At 31.6% G+C, this 21,244-nt stretch overlaps 2 protein-coding genes and 1 pseudogene across 3 annotated transcripts; 1 reads left to right on the forward strand and 2 right to left on the reverse strand.

Annotated features, from left to right (window-relative positions):
- Nucleotides 1-5,215: 5,215 nt before the first annotated feature.
- On the reverse strand, nucleotides 5,216-9,338 carry LOC148191778 (uncharacterized; annotated as a pseudogene). Its single transcript, XR_015782497.1, has 6 exons — nucleotides 8,880-9,338; nucleotides 7,288-8,100; nucleotides 7,196-7,200; nucleotides 5,935-6,665; nucleotides 5,523-5,597; nucleotides 5,216-5,436 (listed from the first exon to the last, which is right to left on the reverse strand). The product of XR_015782497.1 is annotated as an uncharacterized LOC148191778 (transcript).
- Nucleotides 9,339-10,656: 1,318 nt separating this feature from the next.
- On the reverse strand, nucleotides 10,657-11,906 carry LOC148191779 (putative disease resistance protein At1g62630). The gene is made up of 2 exons (XM_088099959.1): nucleotides 11,822-11,906; nucleotides 10,657-11,450 (listed from the first exon to the last, which is right to left on the reverse strand). Exons 1-2 carry the CDS (start codon nucleotides 11,904-11,906, stop codon nucleotides 10,657-10,659), a joined length of 879 nt encoding a protein of 292 aa, XP_087956085.1.
- A 1,497-nt stretch (nucleotides 11,907-13,403) lies between these two features.
- On the forward strand, nucleotides 13,404-15,973 carry LOC148191780 (uncharacterized). Its single transcript, XM_088101108.1, has one exon. The coding sequence runs from the start codon at nucleotides 14,565-14,567 to the stop codon at nucleotides 15,141-15,143; it is 579 nt and encodes a 192-aa protein (XP_087957234.1). The 5' UTR covers nucleotides 13,404-14,564; the 3' UTR covers nucleotides 15,144-15,973.
- The last annotated feature ends 5,271 nt before the right edge of the window (nucleotides 15,974-21,244 follow it).

Genomic DNA, 21,244 nt, shown 5'->3' on the forward strand with positions numbered 1-21,244 from the left:
ATAGCTTTTATTTTCTTAAAATATTAAAAATATTTCATCTATTTCAGTTGGGAGTTGTTTGCAATTGTATTATTTATTATTATAAAGAAACTTAATTATCGTGCAGTGGGCATGAATTTGTTGCCCCTTCAATAAATAGAGAATATATTTTGTGTAAGAGGGAAGCGTCGACTTAAATGATAATTGTACTTCGTGCTTAATTTCTTTAGCAATTATATTTGCTTCTTTCAATTTAGATATTTAATGGTTACAAAAACTTATAAGCATTTGTTATTAATTAAAATTTAGTTTGAATTAACTCTTAAATAAAGTTTGATTAATTTCAAGAGTAAACGAGTGAAGATTAAACGATCAAAGCAAGTAAAGTTTTCAAAGGACAAGATTTGCTTAAGTTAACTTTATCTTTTACGAGACATACATCTTAAGCAAGGAAGGTCACAAAGAAAATTTTATACTTTTTACTCAAACAAGTAGAAACCATCTTTAACAAGGTAGGCTAATCATTTTGAATAATTTGAGTTTGGAATTATCGTTTTCCTCAAACTTTATCAAATTGATGTTGTTTAATTCTTTATTCAAAATTAATGAATTACACATTGGCTAAATATATATAAATCTTTTGGAAAATGATATTTTGGTAACTTCATAATCTTTGTAAAAGCTACGACAGTTAAAAGATCCAAAAGTTGTACGCAATATCTATCTTTGTATGAATCAAATTTCTTAAAATCTTAATAAAAAATGAGCCATATATTCATTGGTTGATTGAAATTTATATAAATACAAAACATACCTCTGTTATTGGAATTGGAAGAGAATATAGCGAGAGCATATGAGAAAAATAGGGAAGTATGAACAAAAGTGTTAATACTCTTCTTTTATTATACGTCTGCCATTACAAAGAAAAAAACGGCGCATGTTAATTAATTATTAAATCAATACTTTAGATTATATGTTTTAAGATGAAAAAAGTATACAAAAAAAAATAGTTAATTATTTCAACTATATAACCACATGCTTTACCCAGATACTACGTTTTTCATGATTCCCTTCTTTACAATAAAAAATTAATAATTAGTGCAGCTATTGTCACGTGCATGATTATAAAAAAATCGACGAACTAGTACTTCTTAACAATGTGTACAATAGAACTACTTCCTATTGTCACACAGGGCCACCTTCCATACTTAATAAAGTATATTACTGATTAAACGTCTAATTCATTCCAAGATGGTTATTGTACCCATCTTCATTCATATACCTTATTTTACAGTGATCATGCTCAGTCAGACTGGAATCATTTGTGAATCGTCAATATATTATATTCAAATTCATCCATGGCTAGGTCAACTCCTCTAGTTCATTTAAAATGATATACTATAGCACAACAGTACACTGTTAAAATATTGACAAAGTATAAAATTGTATAAATAATAAAGTGAAAAATTCAAATATTATTTTTCAAAGAGATTTGAGTTGATTGAGTGCAACTATTATTATTTACTAATTAAGATTGAAGAGTTTTGAAATAATAAAAATAAATAATTTTTAATAAGATAAATCTATACTAGAAAACAAACAAAAAAATATGAAACTAACAATGCGGTAAATGTTTTTTACTGAGGATGGATTTTATGATCCAGTTCAATATTAAAATACTAAAAAATATACTTTTAAGTTTATTCTTGCACTGACAACAAAAGCTAACTAGTCTTAATTTTTAAAGTAAGTTTAAACTTTAATAATAAAAACTCTAATATATTTTTAAAAAAGATTCGCATTAAATTCATATGTTTTGAATAATTAATTGATAAAACTTTATGTCTAGATCCAAAATTTGTTAGTTGTTCTATTCTAAACAAGATTCTGAATTATTTTCTAATAATAAGATGCCAATAAATATTCAACCAATAATCATGAAATTAAGAATGAAACAAAATACAAGACTAATGGAAACGAAGTGTATTAGATGGTAAAATTCACGAAGAGTGAATGTATATTACACCTAGCTCCAATCACTAAAAAAAGTATTTTATTCAGGGGAGATTTTTTTTTCATTTTATAAAGGTTTTTACCCTCCACAAATTAATTTGTGGATATTTTTCAAACTTCTACTATTAGAGTCGCCGCAATTAATTTGCATAAATTTTTTACAACCCTTAGTATTAGATTTATACTGGGGAGATTTTTTTTTAAGAGTTTTAATCTCTTTTTTAGTAACTATTATTTTATAACATAATTTCTTAATTTAATAAAATCTATTTTTTATAATAAAAACTATATAAAATTGTAAAATACATCAAATTAATTTTATTAATGATTTAAGATAAAATACATTAATTGACCGTTACATTCTTAATATAAAAAAAGTACATATGTTTAAGTAACATTATAAAATTGACTAACTATTAGTTTACCCAATAATTTTCTTGTTGTTCTCTCAATCCAATTCTTTTAGAGCTCTAGAAAGAGAGGAGTTCGCATCTGAGAGATCTGGAGCTAATTTCCGGTGTATGCTCTATGACCGTTTGCTTAATTTCCTCTCATCCTCAAGTTCATACCAGCATGGAGTCGATCTTGTCCCTTACTCTTTCAAACCAATTTATCCTCTGCAATTTGCTTCATCAGGTCATTAACCTCATGTCGATCTGCGATCTCGAAGCACATCTTTGATCCTTATACGCGCATGATAGCTCTATTTTTAATGCTTTTATCAATGCAATGTTAGAAGCATGTTGTTCTTCCAAGTTCTATATTATCTTTAGACCTTTCAGAAGCTCTGTAGATATTTTGAGAGTATAATGTGGCTCACCAATCCTTCCCTTGAATTCCAAGGACTAGAAGGAGTGGCTCCAGGATTATAGGGTCATATGCAACCCAAGAAAGGACAAGCAAATAGGTGAATTCGCTTTTGAATCTCCTTCCGGTTAAGCTGAATTCGCTTTTGAATCACCGAGCAGAATGTAGGAGTTCTATGAAAGCTCCCGCCACTTAGGTTTTAGGTGAGTTCGTTCTAGAATCACCAAGTGGCATTAGTCACTTGAATTTTAAGTGAATTCGTTTTAGAATCATTGAGCGACATTCGCGACTAGAATTTTAAGTGAATTCTTTTTAGAATCACTAAGCGGCATTCGTTACTAGAATTTTAAGTGAATTTGTTTTAGAATCATTGAGCAACATTTTTAGTTGGCCAAGTGGTTTGTGTGTAGTGTCTTGTCATCTTCATCGAAGACAAAATAGCAATTCGAATTTGAATGGCCAAAACATGTAGCCAATCAAATTAATATCAAAATAGTTTAGGTTATGAAGTTGGATGGCTAAGCAGGCGAGTCGGTTTGATCTTCGGTCCAACATTTGAAGGCCAAAAATGAGGAGTCCGTATTAAGATGTGTTATAGATGAAGGTGCTTTACTTCCTTGAGACTTGCAAAATAGATGAGGACAAATGTGTCCAGTTGATGCTCGCACGAGAGCGAGGCCATTGGAACTTGACAAGATTGAATGTTGATGGTCTAACTGACCGAGCGGGAAAGGACTGAACCTCCTCTGCAGGATATTTTTACTCACAAAAATATGCGTTAAATAAAATAGAGTAAACGCTTCAATATTTTATAATTTATAAAAGCTAGTGGAACCTGATAAGGTTGAATGTTAGTGGTCCAACTGACTGAGCGATAAGGGGTTAAACCTTCTTGTGTAAGATATTTTTACTCACAAAAATATATATGGGTTAAACAAAATATTTAATATTTTATAATCTTCTTTTATAATGAAAAGTCATTAGAACTTGACAAGGTTGAATGTTGGTGGTCCAACTGATCGAGCGATGAGGGGTTGAACCTTCCTGTGCAGGTATTGATACGAAGTAGCAATGTCGAGGCCAAGTACATGTATGGTTCCTTATGGTTTCATGGGGATGTCGCCCTATCCCACGGTCGGCGCCAAATGTTTCGATTGAATTTGTTCGAGGGTCGACCGTCCCTCCTTACTCTGCTTTCTTTCGATCATCCAATCCTCTCCGAGAATGCAATCCACTCCGATGGATTGTTGATCTACAGAAGACATTCTAACGCTCAAGTCAGTATGTTTCATAAAGAGATCTTTATTTTATTATGATAGATCAATGTTATTCTAACTGGACATCAATCTTATATTTATTTATAGGACTTGTGACAACTTAACATATTGATTAACCATCAATGTTGTATATTTTTAGTCAATTAAACTCATTAATCAATTATTAATCAATTATTAATCATTTGTAAAGAGTAAGGCAATATGACCCATTAATGCATGCTAACATACGTGTTAAGTGTTCATAAATGACTATTAGTACAATTCTCAATTCAGCTAAACCAATTATCCAAGACAAAGATAAACTTGAAATTACAAATTAAATATTTTTATTTATAAATGCTGTATTTTTCAATGTATGCTTCTTATTTCGGCTTTGCTGTTTTCAAAATGGGTTCAAAGTACTAAAAACAACCTGAAATTTGAAAGGAACCTGACAACCTTAGTTTTTATAGTTCACCAACTTCATAAAACTATTCGTTAAAAATGCATGTGGATGTTTTAAACATGAATTATAATCTATATTTAAATTGAAATTACTTTTTTAAGTAGTTTATTACTTCTGTCTTCCATCAACAAAAATCTTCATGCCTTCATCAACTTTCTTTTATAAACAAATACGCATGTACATTACCTATGTGACAACAGAAGACTCAAAAGTGAACCATGATAAAAAAAGTTGAGTACTAGCGAATCATTATGATCACATGAAGGTAAAATTAAGAGCAAATGAATACAAGCAACATTTTTTTAATCAGCATAACCACATGCAAATACAGTCAATATTTAGTGACACAGTTCATCACTTCACCTTTAATGAATATTCATGACTGTTCATCATTTTTAATCTCACACATTACATAATACAAATAATAATGTATTTCATCTTCAACTGTTGTTTTTTTTTTGTTTTGAAAACACAACCACACCTAATAAGATAGGGACACATTCATCTTCGACTGAGTAGAACAACATTTTTTTTTTTTCATTTTTGTAAACACAATCACACGTAATAAAATCGGGACACATTCATCTTCATCCATTCTTTATGTCTTCATCAATCTCCTCTTAATTTATGCAATATTGGAGACAGCAACAGGGCTCAACCTATACGAATTATAAAAGCAATTATACTTTCATAAAAGCCATTTTAAAAAGTTATAAATTAAACTATAGAAGAAGTAAAAGTAGTATTGTAGCGAATATCATGCTGTACAATAGTCTCATAAATAAAAATTAACAAAGAAATATCCCCTTAAATAGATATCAATAAAACATAAAATGACACTGATACAAAATTACTTACCAAATCTTACGTAACCATATGTTATGCTGTGAAAAACTGCATCTAATTAATCATCACCTGCACGTACATAGAGCAAATGATAGTATCACTCATCATAGAAAAAAAGTTACCAATTTTAGTAGCATTAGTTAATATTGATGTACCGTGGTCACTATCTCCATCGGCATCTGAATGAACTATTGAATAACTGAAATGATGGCACTAGAGGCATCGAGAGCCTATTTAAAACAAAAGAACGCATAGAAGTTAATCTTAAACACGATGCAGCTCAAGAAAACATTACGGTAAAAATAATGTTACCAATTCAGAGCACGAATAACTAGCCTTGCTTATGACTTTGTTACTGAATTCCCCTTCGAGAATTAGTTGAATTAAATTTTTCCATTGAAAAAAGAGAATAGCCTAGCTACTTATAAATTGTTGGTAAGAAAATGTCGAGTATTTTTTAATGAAAATGATGAATCATACCACTTGATAAAAGAAATTAAAAAGAATGTTACAAATTAGCATACACCTAATTCTATGGAACAAAGATTAAGACAAAAGCATGCATACCTCTTCTTCAGAATTTCTGTGCAGGGCAGAATTAAGATCAGTTTCCTTTCGGGTCTCGCATATTCTGAATAGTACCACCTTGTCGGATTATCTATTTTGGTGACTGCACTAAAAGTTTTCATGGAGCTGCACTCGATGACATGGACTTCCTCTAAAGATGGAAAACTTAAAGTGAAGTTGCCAGCGCAAAAGCACGTCAGTTCTTTTAATCTTCTAAGATCCAAAACCCGAAGCCGCTCAAATATGATTTCTTCATTCTCATCAGATTCCTCTGCAACAATTGCCATCAATCCCTCACAGTCTTTCACTACTAGATCTTCAAGATTCACAAGCTCTTTGCCTATTGATGCTGGAAACACGCTTTTAAGGCTTTTGCATGTATCAACAAACACTTGTTCTAGATGGCGCATGCTTAGAATTCCACGAGTATCTTCATTCCAAACATTTTCCAGATTTGGCAGTTTCGATAAAACCAATTCTTTCAGAGGAAAAGTAATTAATCTCTCTTGTGTAGATTTTACATCAAATATGACTTTCACATTATCACAGTTTCGAACTTGCAATGTTTTCAATTTAGGTAATAAAGGAAGTAAACGGAAGGGTAGCACTTCATCTGATAAAAATTGGCAGTCCTCCACAATCAATGTGGCCAACTTACTGAAACAGAACTCATGCCATATCTCTGCTAGTTTTGGTCTGCTTTTGAGTTCAAGTTTTTTAAGTTCTGAAATCTGCACGTGCAAGAATAAAAAAAAAATGAAACTAATTATGTACAAGAGTCAACGATATCTTTTAAATTACTACTCTACAAATATGAAATACTCACTTTTTATATGAGGTTTATAATTTTTAGTTGTCTTAACATGAAAACTTGGTCAATCGTTAGGTAGGTTTAAAAATGTAAATAAATAAATAAAATTTATTGTTACGAATATGGACATTTTTATAAATAAAATTAATTAGAAGTTATAGCAAAGTTTTGTAATAATTAAAATTACACCTTTTTTTTTCTGTCACCTGGACTTCCAGTAGGCTACTCTTATGTAGTAGTTAAAAAACATGAAAGTAATCCATTATGACTATGATTTTGAATAATTGTTTCATAAGATTACATTTTTATATATATTCTGTAGCCTAGAATTGCAGTAGGCTCTGGTTAATATAGTTTAAGTATGATATTCATGACTGTTTATTTTGATAATTGTTAAATAAATTATGATAATTTTTCAATGTTGTCCTAAGCCCTCTTGCATATTTAAACAAATTCTACAGATGTATGTCCATACATCACGAAATGTGTTCTAAGATGCTGTATTTATAACGACAAGAATCATAATAAATTTAAACACATACCTCTCTCGAATTTCTTCAGCGTAGTAGAGTTGAGATTAGTTTCCAGTGGAATATTTTTGATTTTTCCAATTGTTACTCGTGACAACTTGTCTGCTTTTAGCGTACTTGGACATAAAGTTACCATCACATGGCAATATCTTACTGATAATTCTTTTAAGGATGGAAAACTTAAGCTGCCTCTGTAGAACCATCGGAGATTCAATAAACTATTAAGTTTTAAACAATTGAGCTGCGAAAATATTATCTCATTCTCATCTGTTTCCTCCCTTTCTGTAGATACGATTTCTACAATTGATTTACAGTTTTTATCTCCATTCTTTGAAGTTGACCCAAACTTTTGGCAGTTGAGGATGTAAACATATATGACAAACTATCACAACTTTCTACCTTTAAACATATCAGATTTGAGAAAGATACTGTGCATGCTACCAAGTTTTCCAAACTGGAACAGCTGATGACCTCAAAAGTTTCTAGTTTTCTGACAAAGGCATCGGTCCACGAGTTCTCTAACCCAATGGAAACTAGCTCTTCTAGGGACTCCAACCGTAATTCTTTCAGCTGTGATAGAAGTTCACAATTATTTGGTCTTTGATCGAAGAAAATCACTTTGAATGAACTACTACACACCACAAGCTTCTTTACATTTGGCAACTGTTGTAGAAATCCATAATCCGGAAATTCATCACACTCAATATCAAAACACAGACCGAGAACTTTTAACTTGTCTAAAAGATTTCTCTGAAATTCTCCGTCCACAATCATCTTTAATTCATTTTTACCCACTGTCAGATGCTCTAAGTTGGGTAGAATTAGCTGCAACGAGAAACCAATAACCATGTAAAAGCAGGTTTGTACAGTCATAAATTCAACTCTTAAATTCAACTATGTAAAATTGAAATTGTGAACTTTCATGCCAAAATATTAAAGTGTAATGCAAATTCTAGAAGAACGTAGAAATTCCTAGGATAGAAGAAAAATCAAGAATATTTTACGTAAATAAAAATTTAGGACGTTTCACATAAGTTGTGACTAGCATATTCTAAAATAATCTATGGATTTATAAATACCCATGTACTCTACCATTTGAATGAAGTCAGCATCTACTACAACTAAAGACAACTACAACACTTCTTTCAACTACTATTTTCACATTCCATTATTTCCACATTTTCTCTATATTCAATTATTTTTACATTTTCTCTATCCCATCAACTATTCCTTTCACAGCCTTAAAATACTAACACAAAATTCCAAACAATTAGTGGAAAACTGAAACATTTCAAGATAAAATAAAAAATGTGTGAACAAGAGCATTTAAAAGAGAAAAAAGGATGAACTAGCCAGACCAAGTAGCTGCTCATAGCTGCTCATAAAGCGGCAACCATTTTGATATTTATAATTAATTTTGAGAAGAAAAGTTTGATAAATGAGATGAATAGTGGTTTCTATAGGAAGAAAACAATGAGAAATATTTCGATGGTTGGTAGGAGATTGTTTACAAAGATTCAAGCATTTTTAATGCATTATATATATTTGATACAAAGCATATGTGTGAGAATGTATATGTTATTGAAAAAAGAAGAAGCGCAAACCTCAAATGTTGGTGGTGCATCATCATGAATGCCATATATAGTATTATGCTTGAAGTTGGGCAAATCCAATAGTGTCAACGACGACACACAGGGGAACGTAATTATAGGATTTGTTCCTTCTCGATGAGCTGGATTAGCTTCTGTAACTTCACTACAAACGGTTTCCAGATTTGGCAGCTTCTGTAAAACCAATTTCTTCAGAAGAAAGGTAATTGATGTGTCTTTTGTTGTACATTTGATATCAAATATGGTTTTCACAGAATCACAGTTTTGAACTTCCAATGTTTCCAATTTAGATAATAAAGGAAGTAAAGTGAAAGATAACAGTGCATCTGATGAAATTTTGCATTTATTCACAATCAACGTTTTCATATAAGTGAAACAGAGGGGTATCTGCAGTGAGAGACACCATATCTCTTGTAGGTCTGCCCTATCTCTCAATTCAAGACTTCCTCCCATCTTTCCAAATCAGCACATGTAAATGAAAATATGAAAATATGAAATTAATGTTGTACAAGGATTATCAAGAATTCAGACTTTACAATGAAAATTGTTTCTACGGTCAACTTTCATATTTTATATATAGTTTTTATTTTATAATTTCTAGGTTATCCTTAAAAGCCTATAATATTGATTATAGTATATTTATTTATTTTTATCATTTTTATTTATTTATTTGGATTACGGATGATTCATTTTATCTCTATTAATTACTTTAATTTAAATATCATACATATGTTTAAAAATGTGTTTTTTACATTATCCTAAATTTGTGTATAAATATGTTAAAATATAGAGTTTAATAAGAAATATTCCTTATGACAAATGTATAGCAATTAAAAATAAAATAAATATAAGCAAAACAATTTATTAATAAATAAAAATTTAAAATTAATTAAAAACATCCGTAAAGATACTAAATTAATGTTGAAATGGCATATACAAAATATGTAATTCTGTTCTATTTATAAGTTATTTTAATTAATAAACTTACCATTTACTATGAGTACGTTAATTAAGTTAAATTTAATTTAATTTGTATGGGTTATTGGGACAATGTTTAAACCATCAGTTTATCATAGTTTTTGTTAAATATGATTTTTAAAGTAATTTATTTGAACATAATTATGATTGAATAATAGATAATTTACATTTTGTTAACATATAAATGATTTTCTTTTTCAATGTATTTTTGGTGCATTTTATATAAAACTATTGGGAAATTTGTAAGATACAATATATTTTGTTTAACATGATTTAGGATAAATAAATAACTTTCCTATAATTAAAAATTATTTAATTTTTTTTATTTTTATGTTGTATAGCTGTCTTTATAATTTTTGTTAAGAGTTCTAATAAAGTAAAGTATATTTCTAAATAAAATAAAGGTGACAAATTACAAAAATATAAAAGTATCATTTATTAATATATGTGTGTGTAAATATCTGATTGGATTGTCGGTGTTAATATTTTTAAAACCATAATAATCCCTCTATAAAACAATTTAATAACATGACAATTATGAAAGCCTTATTTAGTAATTTTTTACCTTATTTGTGAAAATAAAAATCATTTAACATACTACATAGTTTGAATTTGGGAGTTAGCAGAGTTTATTTGGAAAAACTTCTCAGTAAAAATTTTAACTGGAAAAAATATTTATTTTTGTTTTCATTACTAATAAGTTTGACAAAGAAAAAAGCCATAAAGTCAAACTCTTAAAATATCAATATTGACCAATAATCAGACATGTATTTTAAATGTTAAATTAAAAATATTAAACACGTACCTCTCTCAGATATTTCTTCCTCATAGTAAAGTTGAGATCAATTTCCACTTGAATAACCTCTTCAAGTTTAACTTGGAACAACTTGCCTGCTATTATAGTACCCACACACAAAGTTATCATCTCATGGCAATATATTACTGACAGTTCCTCCAAAGATGGAAAACCTAAACTCCCTCTGTAGAACCTTTTGAGCTTTGATAACCTTATAAGATTCAAACAACTGAGTTGCGGAAATATTATCTCATCCTCAGATTCCTCCCCATCTTCCTTACACACTATCTCTTCAATTGAATTACACCATTCTATGTCCATTCTTTTGAGTTGACCCAAACGCTTGGATGTTGAGGATGTCAACAAATATGATAAGCTATCGCAATCATATACTTTCAAATATGTCAGATTGGAGAAAGAAACTGTGCATGCTACTAAGTTTTTTAAACTTGAACATCTAATGACTTCAAAGGTTTCTAAGTTTCTGACAAAGGAATCAGTCCAAGAGTTCTCTAGCCCAATGGAAACCAGCTCTCCAAGGGACTCCAACTGTAATACTTTCAGCTGCTGTAACACATTATCAGGACTTTCACGACAGAACATCTTCTTGAAGGAGCCATCACACACCACAAGTTTCTCTATATTAGGAACCTGTTCTAGAATTTTATATCGAAATACATCCGAACCCAAGCAGAGAGTAAGTGCTTTTATGTTGTGTAGGATGTTTCTCTTAAATTCTCCTTGCAAAATCATATCTACTCCACTTTCCCCAATGACAAACACTTGAATAACTGAGAAAAACACAAGAAAAAGAGTGTAATTATTTTGATAACTAGAGATCCATCTCTTTTGTAGACATTGACATAAATAGCCTTTCATGATGCGAGATTCGTAATAAGTTATAGTTGGTGACAATTAACCACGATATGGCATCGTACGTGAAAGTTTAAGATTTTAGTTTTCACAGTAATTCGTACTACGAACAATGACAAACAATTAAAGAAACTGATGATTCCATATTTAATTTTTAGTTGAAGGGGAAGTGATAAAATAGTCGTACATACCTTTTCAGTTCCGACTTGATTCATGGTATGTGATTCTAGATCTGTAAAAATTTCACAATACAGTGAGTTGTAGTAAAAATACTTGAAGCTGGACAAACCCTGAAGTTCCAATGATCTCACAAAGGGACATGTAAGCTCTAGCTTTGTTCTTGGATCTATATTATCCTCTGCAAAAATAGTCATCAATCTTTTACAGTCTTTCACTTCTAGATATTTAAGTTTCACAAGATATTTGTCTTTTGATGGTGGAAACACACTTGTAAGGACTTCACATTCCTTAACACAAACTTTTTGTAAATGGTGCATGCTTAGAATTACTTGAGGATCTTCATTCCAAACATTCTTTAGTTTTGACAGATTGATTAAAGTCAATATCTTCAAAGAAAAAGGAAGGGTTGGTCCCACAGAGGTCACTTCTCTGTCTTGTGTTGTATATTTGACATCAAAGATGATTTTGACAGAATCACAGTTTCTAACTTCCAACTCCTTCAAATTAGTTAAGAAAGGAAGTAAATTGAACGGTAGGAGTACATCTGCTAAAAGCTGGCAATCATCCAGAGTTAGAGATTCTAAGAGACCGAAGTTGGAGTTTGGAATGCACCTTGAGCCAAGACATAACTCTTGTATATCTCTCTCACTCAAATTTGATATAATCTCCTACAAAAGAAATTAGATTTAGATTTTCATTTTCATCACATCCAAATTTGATTGAACTGTAAACTTTTGGAAATATATCTTTCATGATTATGAAAATGTTGATGAAATACATGCAAATAGGAAAAATACTAGCAAATCATAATAATAAAATAAAAATGAGGACTTACAAAATTAAGATTATAGAAAGTAACAGAATAGAACGAAGAAAACGATTTTTTATTAATTAACAAGTAACCTGAAAAGAAATTGAAGGAATAATTTCATTTATAGGTTTGATGATAAGATTCGCATTAGAGAACTAAAGATGTTTAAAATAGGCGATGTAGAAACGTTTCAAATATTTAAATAGGTTTCTCAATTAGGTTGTGAAATTATCTTAAAATCTTCGAACTTATTCTTAGTAAGTTTCCAAGCTTAACTTAATTATATATAGCTTATATTAATTATCATAATTTGTTATTAAAGAGGGTTAATTATCTAGACAATATTATCCGTGATGGTAGTATTTGGATAACAATTCAAATTCATCCTTGTCTTGGGCGTATGGTAGTGGACTAAAGTGATAAAAAACTGACCTAACACAACTCCCTAATCTTAGCCTCAAGATTTATTTTAGCTTATTTCACATTGTTACTCCCTTTCTTACTTTCTTCTCCATAGATTACCGCACTCTATATCCTTGGGTGAAACTAGATGTAGCTAGAGAAACTTGTATTTGTACATCCACCAAAAACCTCTAAACCCTTTTGTCATGCCTAGACATTAAGCTATTATGGGTTTGAAAACTATATTATTGTTGACCCTTGTATTGAAGAATCAATCTCTATGGACTATAAAGATGACTCCCTTCGACTATATTTATGATGCAATTTTTTCAAGCTCGGGTTGTGTCTTCCATTAGAAACTTTTAAGAAATAAATGATGAATGTTGTCCCTGTAACGTGTGAGAAGAACGTTGAGACTGAATGGGCAGAAGAAATAAGGGGAAAGGATGAGTTAGTTGGAGACTCGGGACACCTGGCACCTACTGCAGGAAATAATGGCAGACCACAGCACGTGAGGGAGAGAAAAGTGAGCACACGGTTGAAGGATTTTCAATGGGAAAATAAGGGATACAAAAGGGGAATGTAGTGGGCCTCTGGGAGGGGAGGCAAATGATTGAATTCTCGTTTTCTTTCTCTGGATGTAATTTCTTCTTTTGCTGAATACTTGACAGAGAGCACATTGTACTCTGTATTTCCTTTCAATTAAACGGCAAGACCGACCCTTAGTCGGTGGGTTTTGATTCTTTCGATTTCGGTGCTCATTTTCTGTGCGTTACTGTTGCATTGATTTCCTTTATCTTACATTGGTACTTTCATTCCACATGGCCGACACATCCTCTTCAAATGATCTCAAGCAAATATTGGACCTCATGCAGAAACGTGAAAGGGAGCATGCTGTAGAGATGGCAGACCTTCGTAACGCCATTGAAGATTTGAAGGAGAACATGTCCCATGGTGGTACGAACTCTCGACATACCCACGGCCCATTTCAGGTGAGAAATGTCAAGATTGATTTTCCCCGTTTCAATGGCTCGGACGTTTTACAATGGATTTTCAAAGCGGAGCAGTTCTTCGAGTATTATGCTACTCCTGATGACCGCAGTTTAACCATAGCATCATTCATTTCGAAAAAGAGGTTGTTCCTTGGTACCAAATGATGTAACGCAATAACCCCATTGTGTCCTGGAATACCTTAGTTCGATCTTTAGAGCTTGAATTTGGTCTTTCCCCCTTTGAATCACCTAGATCCACCTTATTTAAACTCACACAAACTGCATCTGTAAATGACTACTATGTGCAGTTTACAGCTCTAGCTAACCGTATTTATGGTGTAAGCAATGAGACCCTTCTTGATTGTTTCATTAGTGGGTTGAAACCAGACATCCGTAGAGAAGTCATAGTTCAAGCCCCAAACACAATCCTCAAAGCCATTTCATTAGCCCGATTTGAAGAGAAATACACCTTCAAACCTAGACAATACCCCATCAACACTTCCAGACACTCCAACCAAACCACACCACCTTCCAATAACCAATCCTACACCAATCCACCACAACAACCACTTCTCCCTACCCTAAACCAACGCCTGTCTTCCCAAACCATTAGAACCTATAATGTCAAAAGACTTTCACCTGCTGAAATGCAGTCCCGTAGAGAAAAAGGCTTATGTTACACATGTGATGAACGGTTCACAGCCAATCACCGCTTTCCTAATCGTCAATATTCTTTTATCCAAGTTACATATGAAGAGGAGGACAATACAGCTGCAAAGATTCCTGATTTAGAACAGAATCTGGAACATCATCTTTCCCTTAACGCTTTGAAGGGTGCTGCTGGTGTGGGAACGATGCGATTCACGGGTTCATTGCAAGGAATGACAATCCAGATACTCCTGGATAGTGGTAGTTCAGATAACTTCTTACAACCACGGATTGCTCATTGCCTAAAGCTTCCTGTGGAGGCTATGTCATCACTTCAAGTTATGGTAGGGAATGGAAATGCTATGTCTACCGAAGGGGTTATAAAGGAGATCCAAGTTAAACTACAAGGACATACACTCAAGCTTCCAGTATATTTGTTAATAGTTTCTGGTGCTAATCTGAATTTAGGTGTTGCATGGCTAGCCACTATTGGACCACACATTGTTGATTACAACACCCTATCCTTATTATTGACTACAAGAGAGAAGGTGAAAAGAATGGGGTATTACCTAAGGTAGGTGGAAAAATAAGAAAAATAGATAATATTATTTAATGAGAAAATTAAAAGTAATTAATAATATGTAATATCTGCATAGTCTCTCACATTCCAATTTTTTTTTTTCAACTTTCCAACAACATTTGTTCTCTAATTTCCTAATAAGAGTGTTCGTACACATTTTGAAATCGAAATGCATCCAATCCTTTGTTGTAGTTGCGTAAAAAATCATATCATGTTTTAGGATTCTTTCTCTTATCCTTTCCATCCTTCTTTTTAAGGGATTATATCTAATTTAACGTGTTATTTTTCTGATTTTGGGATCTCGTTTCAACAACAAATCCTAAGGATTTATTCCTCCGCTTAACCATTCCTTAATCACTACCACCACGACTGACGAAAAATAAAAGGGATACGAAGGGGGAGCAGAAGCAAGAGACAAGTTTCTAACAAGAGCAACAATATTGTTGGTTCTCCAAGCTTCTGGATCCTGCTCAAATTAATCATTCATAGCGCTCACTCTCTCCTCTCCTCCCATTTTCATGTATGCCTTCCTCCTCCTCCAAGTTCCCACCATTTATTAATTTATTGATTGTTAAAGTCAATTGGAATATTGACATTATGTTAATTACCTGTGATTTTTTTTTCATTTTCGTGGTGGTGATCCATTTCGTGATTGAATTATGATATTTTTGTAGTGCTTTTCATTTCGGTTGTTGAGAGATGATGTTTGTGCAATTGGAGTTGGAGTCAATGTTGTAGTCGAATTGTCTAACAAATAAAATATAATTTTAGTTACTACTTTCATTTAAATATAAATATTTGAAATTGTTCATTCCTTGAAAAGCAAGAAAATACTAGAATGGGGATTCAACAGTGTTTTAAATCTTTTGTAAAACAATGTTTAATAATTGTTTTATGGGTTAGACGATTTGATATAGTTGTTAGACATATGTGTTTTTGATAAAGCATTTTAGAAACACATTTTAAACAATGGAAGCAATAAAACATATTTTTATACTAGTTCACTCAACATGAACTACATACAGTCTCCTTTATGACCTTTTAAGGAGTTTCATTGATCTTTTTCAAATATTACAAACGAATACAATCCACTCTTGATATATAGTATTAGGAAAGAAAATGAAAAAACTCATTTTAAAAAATGAAAATACTAAACGCTTAGAAAAACTTAAGGAAGAAAATAATACTTTGCTCAAAGTGTTGAACAGAACTTAAGGCAATAAGCGTTTAGGTCTTTTAATAACAATGCAAATGGTCAACACCTATTGCTAGAGTTGCCAACTGTGATAACCTTAACTTCACATCTTGCAATTAGAGATGTGGTGTCATTTGAGGATGCTCTAAGCCAAGTCACTATGCAACTATTTGTATCTACAATAATAGCTAACTTACATGCTATAGTAGCTCAAAACATCTATCCTGACTATTCAAGGCTTGTAGTCAATATTGAAGAACTATCTGAAGAAGAACAAGATGTCTAAGATATAATTGAGATACCATTCAATCCTCCATCAACCACTACCTCTCCATCTCAACAAACACCAAGCCAAATTGTAGAAGACCATGGCCCTACCTACCAAACCCTGACCTAGCTTCTACAGCCCTATTGTAACATGTGTATGAACTCGTGTCATAACACTTTGCAAACACTATTGCAAAACTTAGTGCAATCAAGGTGAAAAGAAAGGTGAACATATATTTTTTCATGGAAGTGACCAACAACAAACACCCTATCCCATAGACTTTTTCATCTACCTGGTCTAACTACAAAACCATCACCACAACCACCTTCAACCCAACAACTTCTACCTCCTTTATCTTCCTTTGAGCACTAATCAATATCATCTAAAGGGAGATTAAAGCATTTAAAAGCTCAAGGAGTCTAGAATTTGTAGAATATGTTTTTCTCTTATACATTTTTGTTAATTGCTCTGATACATTATCTTTGTAAGATGCTTTAATTCATTCATCACTCTATCATATATGCTCTTATCATTAAATTAATGCTTGCAATGATATGCTTAAACGTCTGTTCTGATTGTATGATGCATTGCATATGTCTAAATGATTCTGACTTATAGAAGTCATAGATCATTCATAGCATACTTGGTAATATTCCTCTAATCAACATCTTTGGTCTAATAATTATGTTATGCCTTTACTAAGTTAATTTGATAACCACCTTGATAATTTTTGTTCTGAACCCTTTCTGATCATTATCCAATAAGAGGGAGAATTTTAATATGCTAAATGCCGTAAAAAATCGTATGATAAAGGGAAGAATATGCTAAGGGGGAGAAAACTATTAAAGAGGAGAATATGCTAAACATTGGAGAAAGATAAAACGCCATAAAAATCGTATAAGGGGAAGGATATGCTAAAGGGTAGAAAACTGTTAAAGGGGATAATATGCTAAACACTAGAGAAATATAAAATCTAAACAGAGAAAGTCATATATTAAACAAAGTTCTTTGTATGCATCAAATAAAGGGAGAGAATGCATTAAATGATATCGAATTTTAATATACTAAACACTAAACATTGTTTAGGTACCAAAGTCAGGGGGAGTATACCCTTGTTATTGATTCTAACACTCTGATGCTATCAAACTTTGATGCCATTAAAATCTTGACGATTGTCAAACTTTAGTACAAAGCTCTAATCCCATAAAATTTTGATGTTTGTCAAAATATAATATAACTCTGATGCCATATATTTTTTACGTTTGTCAAACAAATTTTAATACTATGATTGCATAAACCCTTGATGTTTATCAAACAAATTTTATGATTTATTCTCTGAAACCGTTGACATTTCCCTAATATTCAACATTCTAGAATATATCTTCTAGACTATAAAATGATTAAACGTTCTTAACTATATAGTCTAACATAAAATCTTCATAGATATATTTTGTTTAGCATATTTATTTGTTAACCATCAAAAAAGGGAACTTTGTTAAGACAATATTGTTTAGAGAGACTAGATTGTTTAGTTTTAAAGTTAAACAAACAATACTCAATGAAATATTTCTTATAGAATGTAATGTCTAACAATTCTATGTGCTAAAGAATAATACTAAATGAAATGTGTTTATTAAATATTTTTGTCTATCCAAAGTATTGAACGAGATAAACACTTATAATAAATGAAGTATTTTAAAGTAAATTCTATCCAAACAAAGGCAACGTCTGATCTAATGTAAACATTCAAGTAAACGTTGAGCTAAACACTATAGCTCAAGATTCAATATTTAAAACTTTTGAGCCACTAAGCGTCTGACAAAATGAATCATGTAAAATATCATTTGCAAAACACTTAACGCTATCAAATGATATATGATTATCTGACATCTCAAACACGTCTAAAGCATTGACACAAAAAGATGCTAAACGCCTATAGAACTATTAACAGAATGTCTAAATACTATAATCTCTAAACGTTTGAATGTTAGCTTTGTTAATCGATGCATTGAAGCCTAGAAAACTTTATAAAACAAGCGTTTAAAGATTATATCATCTAAATGTAACACGTCAAACAATTTACCTTCAAACGATGCTTTTATCAAAGGATGCTTACATGAACCAAAGTGTTTTAAACATGTAACGTGCGTAAAAATCATCAATGTTTAAAACATTTCATGTTGTATGAAAAAGTAATTCTTTACCTGCATGCTTTGCTCTCTTTGTTTGTGTAGGTAACGAAAAAACCAAATTTTATTAAGAAACTCTACACAAAGAACAAAATGTTTTATCTTTGAAAGACCATACAAGACATTCATGGAATGTTTTATCTCTGAAAGACCATACAAGCTACTTGTGAAAGAAAGAGTTGATAAAACATTGGCACTCTACAACATAGACCTGACTCTGACCAACTACTTAAAAAGGCTATGAAGTCTATTTGGAAGTCAACTCTATGTCCATTGGTTATTTCTCAAAGAAGGCTATATAAAGAAGACTTGTACATATAAGAAAGAGACAATATAAGAAAGATCATTGAATACTTACTTTGTTACTCTATCTCAAAGCTCACATCGTCTAAAGCTCTTCATTTTAAAAGAAAGAGCTTTACAAGTTCTCAAATTTATTGTGTTGTATTTATCATCTCACTAAGAGTTATTTGAATATGTAATCGTATTCAAAACACTTATTGTGTTTGTATATTTAGAAGTGAATTAAAAAACTTCTATTGTTTAACTCAGTTGAGTTAAACGATCTAGACATTTGTCTAGGGTTGATACCAAAGTTATTAAGCTCGAACTAGTCAAGTTGACTAAGGGAACCAAGAGTGATTTGTACTCATTTGTAATTTTTTGAAAAAGATTAGTGGAACCCTCAAGAGGTCTTAAAAGACTAGACAGGTAACTTAGGTTGAGTGAACCAATATAAAAATACTTATGTTATTGTTTCTCTTGTTTAAAATGTTTTCCTAAATCCTTTATTGAAAACACACACATCTAACAACTATTGCAGACCGTCTAACCCCTACAATAGTTATTAAGCGTTGATTTGCGAAAGAATTTAAAACACTATTCACACACCCTCTGCCCCCCCCCTCCTCTCCCCTTCCTAGGGTTTTCCTACATTTCAGAGTTCTACATGAGCAGTTGATCGAAGTGTCAAACAAAGGAAGTTTGGTTTTGCTCTATTTTAGGAAATCTATTTCTTTGGTTGTATGTAGAGCGTAGAGGGCATGTAACTTTTGGTGACTGTTTGTTGCTTTTTGATCTAAATGGTAGGCTTAAAACTCTAATTGAGGTTTTTGGTGTTGGTTTAGGTGATCTCTTGTGTTTAGGTGCCTTAGGGAGTTGTTGGTTAAAGGATAACATCTTGTCTCAAGTGAGGAAAGCTAATTTTAACTTTAAAATCCTTGAATACTTTAAAATTTTAACTTTTCATTAATGTTAGTTATTATTGTAAAATCATGAAGCTCAATCTGTCATGAATATGTTGGTTATGTGTGAATGACAATTTTGGTGCCTAGATTGGTGCAGCAAGGGTCACGGTCAAATGGTTTGAAGTTAGACCAAAATTTGTTTTACTATGTCCTTAACAAGAGATTGCATATGTCCAATGGTGCTTACCTAGGTATTCCCATTAAATGCCTCTCTTTATTTTAAAACAGGCCTTTTTAAAACTCTATATTTTAAATCTGTGATTTGCTTGAAAGGGAACTCTTTTTTTATCTTCCCTTTGTTTTCTTCTTAACATTTAATAAGTTTCTTGATTTTGTGATAAGCTCCCAGTCAGTACAAAATTTGACATGAGAAGTGATTTGGGTGTAGTGAGGAATTATATGCATGTATGATGGATGTTTCTACATGATAATAAGGTTTATATCATGTTTGTGTTAGGTTTTTCCTATGAAAGTATGTATGGTTTTATAAGGTTTTCCTATGATAATATGTATTAATGCTAAGAGGGGACAAATGTATCTTGTTTGGGGGTTTTACTGTGCAAATATCGATTGTAAAGAGTGGTATGATGATCATATGTAGTATGATAGGTTTGTTTGGGTGGTAATCTGCATAAAGATGAGTTTTGGATGATTCAAATGATGTAATGTATATATTTGGGTTTGTTTACAAGGGTATGTGAAGCTTGAATGCATGTATAATGTGTTAAGTATGATTGTTCGTGGTTTGGGGATGATGTTTATGTGTTTTTAATACTTGATGTTTGTCCAAAATGAGTTTGGGTTCGACAGTAATCGATTATCTTAAGTGATAATCAATTATTTGCACGCTGTTTTTTAGTTTCGTCAGTAAAATAATTAGTTATTTGGGTTAATAATCGATTATCCTTTCAAATATTGTAATGCTAAAAATTTGGTACTATAGTTGTCTATAATAATCGATTATCATTAGTGATAATCGATTATCCCAGTGTATTTTTGTTAGATAAGAGCGTTTTGGGGAAGAATGGATGTGGGACAAGCATATGAACTACAAAACATGATGATGTGTAGGGAATGAGAATAGTTTATATGTTTAGGGTCGTGTTTTTTATTGGTGATGGAGCATGAATTTGTGATGGAATGCACAAGGGTGTGTGTGACTAATTAATGAGCATGAGCGTTGGAGATTAGTCTACTTGT

The sequence above is a fragment of the Vigna umbellata genome, chromosome 10 (assembly GCF_029865625.1).
Source record: "Vigna umbellata cultivar VRB3 chromosome 10, Vumbellata_1.0, whole genome shotgun sequence".
NCBI lineage: Eukaryota > Viridiplantae > Streptophyta > Magnoliopsida > Fabales > Fabaceae > Vigna > Vigna umbellata.